This window comes from Eublepharis macularius, chromosome 15, assembly GCF_028583425.1.
Source record: "Eublepharis macularius isolate TG4126 chromosome 15, MPM_Emac_v1.0, whole genome shotgun sequence".
Classification (NCBI taxonomy): Eukaryota; Metazoa; Chordata; class Lepidosauria; order Squamata; family Eublepharidae; genus Eublepharis; species Eublepharis macularius.
The window spans coordinates 57,037,760-57,045,871 of NC_072804.1; the positions used below are offsets into that span (position 1 = coordinate 57,037,760).

An 8,112-nucleotide genomic window follows, 5' to 3' on the forward strand; every position below is an offset into this window, starting at 1 on the left:
CAAGGTTCTTGACATCTCAGAGTAACTTTCCTTTGTTTGCATCAGAGGGATGTACAGAGCACCTGGTGGGGGGGCGGGGTTGGCATGCCGCAGAGTGGGGCAACTTAACCACGTGGTGAAGGGGTGACTACATGTAGGCGACCACCGGGCGACGGCTATCGCCCACGGCCCTTTTTTAATGGGTTGCTTTCCATTCATAGAAGCTGCCCAGGAAAGAGATGGGTCTCCATGAACTCAGAGACTCATCTACACAGAAAAAGATGACTTTGTACCTTGACCGAAAGGGGTGGGGTGGAGGAAACAGAATGAAGGCTGGGCATGCTGGGGAGGGGGCGGGGGGGGATCCGTGCTTGTGGGCATAATTTGGAGATGGTTCCTTCTCTGTTGGAGCCTTCACGTATTCTCGGGCAACTTGACCAAGGGAGCTTCGACTCTGGAAAGCTCCTACCCGGGGAATCTAGATGGTCTTTAAGGTGCTCTTGGACCTGAATCTTGCTCTTGTCAATCAACGTATTGTACGGAGAGGGGTCTGGGAGGTCTCTTCCCCCTTGCCCTGGCTGAGCGTAGGTTCCTCCAGCTGCACACAGGACAAGAAAGGGGGCGTTGAGGGCCAGTGTAGACTAGCGGTTCGTGGGGGTCGAGGGTTCCAGTCCCCGCTGGGTCACCTTGGTCCAGGCACCGTCAGGGCGCAGCCTATCCCAGGGGCTGCCAAGGATGCAATGGAGAAGGGGGCGCCCGTTGCAGGAAGGGGGGTTCGGGGAGAAGGCAGCAACGCAGCCCAGAATGGTGTTTCTGGGCCGGGGCTGGGCAGGCTGCAGAGGGCTGCCAAAGGCTGGCTCTCGCTGGGGGCGCCCGCAGAAGGGCCCCCCTCCCCATTGCGGGCAAGGGGGCGGGAGCTCGGGGGCGCGGGGCTGGGCCGGGGCCCCGCAGAAGCGCCCCCTGCCCGGATGGGCTGGCGAGGGGCGCCCCGGCGAGCGCACGGCTCTTGGGCGCTGCCGCGCTCCGGAGGCCGGGGCCCTGGGCTGCCGGACGGCCGGCCGGCCTTCCTCCCTCTCGGCTGGCGGCGCTGCGCCGGGGAGGCTGGCCGAGGGGGCGGCTCTCTCGCCGCTCTCTCGCTTCCTCTCCTCGGCGCCGGTTCGCAGCCACCACCCAGGAAGCGGCCGCCCGCTCGGCTCGGCTCGGCCTCGGCTCCGGCTGGCAGCGGCGTCCGCGGCGCGATCGTGCGCCTGGCACGGGGCGCACGGCAGGTGGGGGCGGCGGCGGCCGGGGGCCGGGCCGGAGCCTGGGGGAGCGGAGGGGGCCAGGCCGGCCGGCCGAAGAGGCCTCCGGGGCTTGGCGGGAGAGGCCTCGGCCTCGGCCTCTCGAGGGCGCCCGCCCGCCCGCAGCCTCCGCCCGGGCCCCGATCTCCTGGGCCGGATCCAGCCGCCCGGCGCGTCAGACCACCCCGGCGTGAGTGTCGCTGAGCATGTGCAGAGAGCCAGCCGGCGGGCAGGTACGGGGGAGCCCGGCAGCTCTCGCTTCGCAAAGGGGGCCTGGCGCGGTCGGAGGCGCGGGAGAAGCGCTCGAGGGACGCCCGGGGCGGGGGGCGAGGGGCCCGGAGCGCCTGGGCAGCCCGGCCTGAGCGGGGGGCGGGGGGGGGGGGGGCGCCGCATACCTGCCGGCCTGGGCAGCGCTTGGAGCAGCAGACTAGAGCCGGGAGACCCAGGTTCGAGCCCGCCCGCCCCCTCCGCCGTGGGGACTTCGGGCCATCGGTCCCTCTCAGCCCAACCTACCTCGCAGGGTTGTGGCTGTGAGGCTGCAATCGGAAGAGCAGAGAGCAACGCTGCGAGCCTCTTTGGGTGCCCCTTTCAGGAGAAAAGTGTGTGTGTGTGTGGGGGGGTGAATTTCTGAATACATGCCCACGGTGCTGCTGACGTTGTGGGCCAAAAAGAAGGCTCAAGCAGGGGCGACAGAAGTCGCCGGTTTCCAGAAGGCCACTGATTCCCCCCGGGCTTCATTCGAGCGGGGCCTGCAGGGGCTGGCGCTTGACCTGACTGGACTCGGCTCCCTTTGCATCCTGCCCCTTCGCTACCAAGCCATTATTCGAAGTCGTGGCCTCTCCGGAGGCACCAGCAGAGGGCGGCTGCCTCTGCCGCGGCCCTCTCCCTCCCCAGCCCCGCAGCCCTGCGCGCAGGTGGCTTCGCCCCACCGCCTGGCCCCTGAGCCGAGCAGCCTTCCTCCGCGCCAGGCATTGCGCCGCTCCGGAGTGGAATGCGAAATCCTCGCCCGTGGAAGGAGCAGCCGAACCCTCATCTGGCTCCGTTTCAGGTTGAGGTTTGGAACTGAAACGGCCTCTGTGGCCTTGAAGGATGCCATCCTCCAGGGAGGCCACCCCTGCAGAGTTTTCCAGCTCGCTTGGCGGTTGATACCATCAGCCAGGGGCGCTCCTGGGCTGGTAGAAGGGGTGGCCCGTAGGTGCCGTAATGCTTGAACCGGAGGCATTTGTGCGGTGGGCTGTATCTTCTCCCCCGTGCTGTTTAACGTCTCCCCAAAACCCCTGGGCGAGATCAACTGGAGGCTTGGAGTAAGGTGGCTGTGCCGCCCAACTTCCTTCTTGGTCAGATTAAACCCAGTTTGCTGCTGCTGCTGCTGCTATCTGGAGTTTTAGTGGTATTTGGGGCTCTGCTGTTGCTGCGAATTCAACCTGCACCCTCCGATTATGGGGCTGCGCTTAGCTGCTCACCCACTTGCTATTAACCAATGCAAAAAAGGCTGCCCCCACCGTAAATTGCTATGGCTGGGGCACTGGATGGGTTGAGATACTGATCCTGCTTTTGTATTTTGTCATGTCATGAGCTACCCCAAGAACTTGGGGGCTAAGGGGAATGATTTGTAATCTTTAAAGAAGTGAAAATTTCAAAACCAAGGAAGCGAGAGAGGAGGGCAGGGATTGAGGGGTGCACATGTGAAATGCAGCAGGGACCCGGTGACCAGGGCAAGGGTTGCCTAGCGGGGCCCAGTTTGTTCCCGTGTTCTCTCATCCCGTTCACGTTACCCTTACCGTGTGGTGGCTGCTGCAGGCAAAGCAAGTCAGCAACAAACACCTGCTGAACTTTTCAAAACCAGGAAGCTCCGGAAAGGCCCAGGGCACCCTTCTGGGCCCTGCGGAGCATCCTTTGTACCTCCCTCTCCCCATCACCGGCAACTCAAGAGTGGCTGCTGGCCTTGCCTGCATTTGAGCCTCACAAGCCTGCGAGGCTGAGAGTGACTGTCGCAAGGTGACCCAGTGAGCTCCCGTGGTGGTGGAGGGATTGGAACCCGGTTCTCCCAGATCCGAGCCTGACACTCTACCCACTATACCATGGGGACTGCGACAAGCAGACTGCCTTGACAGAATTTTTTTTAAAAAATAAGATTTGTAACTTTGAATTTTTTATTTTTCTCTTGAAACAGCTTTGCGTTTTGGTTGGGGGTAGGGGTGGAGAAAAATGCAGTCAACGCATTTTAAATAAATAAAAAAGGGTGCTATAGCCCACATGAAGGTGCCTAGAAAGCGCTTTGTTTTCTACTCTGAGAGAACAGAAGTAGATCCTGGAAAAGTGAATTTAAGGCAATGAACCAAGCTGGGTCACTGAGGGAGGCTAACGTCGTGTTCTCTCTCGCTCTTACATCTGCACAGGTCGAAGTCTTCAGAGCCCCAGCCTCATGTCCTGCCGCTGGCACACCTGCGTTTCTCTAATGCTGCCAGGTGTGTTTTTCCTCTAGCTTCACCCTCAGTTGTAAAGCCATGTCTCAGGACAGAGGAGCGCGGCCTAAAGTGCGGCCAGACACAGGCACCGGAGGGCAGCACAGTGGCAGGCGGAAGGCCCGGCCCAGCCATTCCTCCGAGAGGCAAAGGCGTGCCTCCCTGGAGGTGGACTCAGTAGGGGGAGGCGCCTGTCCAGCAGAGCCCAGCAGAGGGGTGGGGCGCTCCTTGCGCCAGAAGCTGCAGGCAGCCGTGGGCCACTGCTTCCCCCTCAAGAGTGCACCCCGCTCGCCTGACCTTTCCTCCCAGCGCAAGATCCACCTTCGGGAGCTGATGTTGGATACCTGTCCTTTCCCACCAGGGTCGGAGCTGGCCCGCACCTGGAACCTTATCAAGCAGCACACCGCACCTGTCTCTGAACACGAGGCCTTGGGGCCGCCTGCCCCAGAAGACGAAGACGATCGCCTGAGAGCGCGGCGGCGCATCAGCATAGAGCAGGGGGTGGAGCCCCCGCCAGATGCTCTGATCCACACTTTTGAGGTCACAGCTCAAATCAATCCCCTCTACAAATTAGGGCCCAAGCTGGCCCATGGCATGAATGAACTGGCGGGGGCCAGCCGGGGCATGCTAACAGTGGCGGATGAAGGGGACGAGGAGGAGGAAGCGGAAGCCGTGTGTGCTGTGCTGCCAGACATGAGGGACGGCTTTCGGGTGCACACACAGATCGATTATATCCACTGCCTGGTGCCCGACTTGCTTCAGCTGACCCAGCTGCCCTGTTATTGGGGCGTCATGGATCGCTATGAGGCCGAGGCCCTGTTGGAAGGGAAGCCAGAGGGCACGTTTCTCCTGCGGGACTCTGCCCAGGAGGACTACCTCTTTTCTGTGAGCTTCCGGCGCTACGGGCGGTCCCTCCACGCCCGCATCGAGCAGTGGAACCACAACTTCAGCTTCGATGTGCATGACCCCAGTGTCTTTCACGCTCCCACTGTGACAGGACTGCTGGAGCACTACAAGGACCCCAGTGTGTGCATGTTCTTTGAGCCGCTGCTCTCCATCCCGGTGAACCGCACGTTCCCTTTCAGCTTGCAGCACCTCTGCCGGGCTGTGGTGACCTGCTGCACCACTTACGATGGGATCGGGCACCTGCCCATCCCCAGCGCCCTGAAGGAATACCTCAAGGAGTACCACTACAAGCAGAGAGTGAGGGTCCGCAGGCTGGACACTTGGTGGACCTGAGCAGGGAATCGGCCCGCCCGAATCATCAACACTTGTGGCCCCCACCCCACCCATGTTTTTTCCACGGTTGTGAAAATTGTGTTGTTTTTATGATCCCCACATTTGACATCTCTCCAAAACCCGTAAAGGAGCAAAAGCAAGAAGTCCAAGGCAGACCGCGCGCACGCGCGCACACAAACCCGAAGCATTCGGTGCACCCTCCCCCAAGATCTTCCAGCCCAGGACAGGGCCATTTAGCAGAGTCCTTGTGCCAGATCTGGGACAGCTTTGGTGGGGCTGTCCCAAAAGTTAGGCCAGCCCACGGTAGGTGCAGAGGACAAATTCATGGCAGAACTAGCTGCCTGGAAATTGAGAGGGTGCACAGGCAACCAGCCTCGTCCTTTCCCTTTCATTCCCACCTCGCCCCCAGCACCAAAAGCCTCGCACATCCATCACTTCTCGCTTCCCAAGGCCACCATCACAGGGGCTTATGGGAAACAGAGTGACAGAAAGCACAATGTGTGTGTGGCCTGATCCTCCCCCCCCCCAAACTTTTGCTGTTCTTGTATGGGTAGAGCTGCCCCAATCTGAGCTAGGGGGGCAGCTACCCAGAGGGCCACAGTGGAAAGGACAGCGAGCCTCTTGGTTACAGTTCAGGCCCAGCACAGCCGCCTGCTTCATCCAGTCCCCGCAAAGTCACACAGGTGTGCGGATCAGTCAAACGAGCGGTGGCAGGTAGGGCACCGTGTGCTTTGTGAAGGGCAGGTGGCATAGAGGACGCTGGGAACATGACACCCACACCTCTACGTGGCTGGCAGATGCTTCTCCCCACCTACTGTGCACATCTCTAAAGAAAATGGTGTCTTTAAGTGTGCATTGTGAACTCTTTGCTTCCAGTGCTGTTGAATTTCCCTCAGTAGAATGAAGTGAGAACCTAAGTGAGAAACTAGCTAAGAGAAGGCTGTACAGGCTTCCGTTAGCTTGCCTAAGGGCAACGGCAGCCCTAGCTGGCCTCTGCCCCCAGCTAGAAGCCCCCACTCTGCCCTGTTCTTTCCTGAGAAGCTGATCCTGGTGGTTTAGACGTCTGCTATGAGGGCAACAATCAAGCATGTTTGCCCTGCAAGAACAGCCACAGCGAGGGTTTGAATACAGTAAGATTCCTCCAGTCAGGGGAGGCCCAAGCTCTCTCATCCACCTCTCCTCTACTCCCATAAGAGACTTCTGACTACCAAGCAGTGCCACAGACTAGAGTTTGTCCCCCCCCCCCCCGCTTCCAAACCAGTGTTCCAAACTTCCCAGCTCAAAGGGGGAACAGGCTGTGGTAGGGCAGTCCACGCCCTGTTCCCCTCCTGCACATGGCCCATGGCAGCAGGGCAATGCCCATTAGGGACAAAGGGGCCAGCTTGCACTTTCCACCTCAGGCACCAAAATATCTCTTGCAAGGGGGGAGACACTGCTTGCAGCAGCAGGCAGCAGAACATTTTGTACCCAAAGAGCAAAGGCTCCCATGTTTGGGGGCCTGACTGGAAAAATTAATGCACAAGCCCACACTGAATCCAACCAGGTTTAAACCCCTGTTGTGCAGCTGAACAGAGCTCCAGCTTCCAGGTCAAAAGCCATCCCCCTCTTGCACACACTGCTCTCCACACAAGAGCCACCCCAAAATGCCATCTGCTGGCATCATGCTAAAGACTAGACAAGCAGGCAAAAAGGAAAGCATGGAACTTGCTTAGGAACCAGTTTTTAACGCCGATGCCTACCACCACCCCTGCCAAGGGCCCAGAAAATCCGCCACTGCAGACCTCTTCCATGGCGAGCCTGTATGAACAGGAACAAGCTAGAGCTTAACAAGAACAAAGCTGAGGAGAACCTGCCCCCCCCCCAGACCTTACGTGGAGAACTAGAGCTCCCTTTGGGGTAGGCAGGCATTGCCCTCCCAACCATGCAAGTGCCCTCTTTGGGCAGCTCCCTGGCCTTGGGAGGACGAGCAGAGACCAGGCATCAGCAACAGCAGCTGGAAGCTGCCAGGGAATTCCCCTCCCCCAAGAAGCTGGGCCATAGGCCTAAGGCACCAGTCGGGCTCTCTGGCCCTCCACATTTACTCATGTGAAGCAAGCGGGGGGGGGGGGCAACAGAATCCTTTTGACACTTGCCTGTGCCTGACTGCTACAGGGAAGAGCAGCTACAGTGGCAAAGCAGCCTGGGAGGGGAGGCTGGCTATCCTCCAGAAAAACCTGGGCTAATTTGAACAACCACTTGTGGTTCTCCCAGAGAACCGCTAAAATGCACCTGAAGGTTTCTGAAGAAGGGCGCTCTGACTTTCGAAAGATGGCACCCTGAAAATCTTGGTCTCTAAGCTGCACTGGACTCAAAGCCTGCTGCTGTAAAATGCACCTTAATGGTGACGGCTCTTCCTTGAATGTCATTTCTTCTCTGGGTGGAAATGCTCACGCAGGACACTCTACTCCCTCCATTAGCACATCTACCACAGAATGGGGAGGAGAGAGCGCCTGCTTCTTCCTTGTTAAAAAGGGTCTTTAAATAGAGAGAAATTCTTAAGCACTGAAAGGCCATGAGAGCGGACGACCAGGTGGTTGTGCCCGAGGCAGGATCACGGTTCGCCTTCCTCTGAGGAACCAAACTGGGGGTCCTGTGCCACTTTAGAGGAGGATTTAGCCATTCGAATGCCACGAGATCCTGATAAGGCCTGCATCACCAGGCAATCGAGGCCTGGCCCTTGTGGCAAATTTAAAATGGCTGACGGCGGCAACTCGACAGCACTTTCGCACACACAATTCTCAGTGGCTGATGAAATGCCCAGTGAGGCCCTGACACAGGGAAAATCACACTGGCCTGCTATCCCACCCATGCGCCAGTGAAATAAACGACCCCCAAGCCCAGCCTGGCTCAGGTCGGCCCTTCGCAACAGTGCCCTAAAGCTGCCCCCGTGGAGGACGGGCTGCTGCTGGCCACGAGCAGTCCTGCAGAGCAGGAAGGTGGCCTTGTTATCCTCCGTCCACGTGAGCGCAGAGGAGTTGCTGCAGCTGTACCACTTCCGGTATCTTATCTGGAAATGCATGTTTGCCTCTTCCCACCCACCCCCAGGAAAAAAATTCAGTTTTGCATTAGGATATACACCACCCAACCCTCAAAAAGAAAACCAAACATAA

At 59.1% G+C, this 8,112-nt stretch overlaps 2 protein-coding genes across 2 annotated transcripts; one reads left to right on the forward strand and one right to left on the reverse strand.

Annotated features, from left to right (window-relative positions):
- Window positions 1-620: 620 nt before the first annotated feature.
- Window positions 621-1,652, reverse strand: LOC129343006 (translation initiation factor IF-2-like). Its single transcript, XM_054998966.1, has one exon. It carries the CDS (start codon window positions 1,650-1,652, stop codon window positions 621-623), a length of 1,032 nt encoding a protein of 343 aa, XP_054854941.1.
- On the forward strand, window positions 1,345-8,038 carry LOC129343123 (suppressor of cytokine signaling 5-like). The gene is made up of 2 exons (XM_054999143.1): window positions 1,345-1,492; window positions 3,659-8,038. Exon 2 carries the CDS (start codon window positions 3,767-3,769, stop codon window positions 4,961-4,963), a length of 1,197 nt encoding a protein of 398 aa, XP_054855118.1. The 5' UTR covers window positions 1,345-1,492; window positions 3,659-3,766; the 3' UTR covers window positions 4,964-8,038.
- The last annotated feature ends 74 nt before the right edge of the window (window positions 8,039-8,112 follow it).

Coding starts and splice junctions, on each gene's coding strand:
- LOC129343006 (XM_054998966.1), bottom strand. CDS start 1,652: ATGCGGCGCCCCCCCCCCCCCCGCCCCCCGCTCAGGCCGGGCTGCCCA.
- LOC129343123 (XM_054999143.1), top strand. CDS start 3,767: ATGTCTCAGGACAGAGGAGCGCGGCCTAAAGTGCGGCCAGACACAGGC.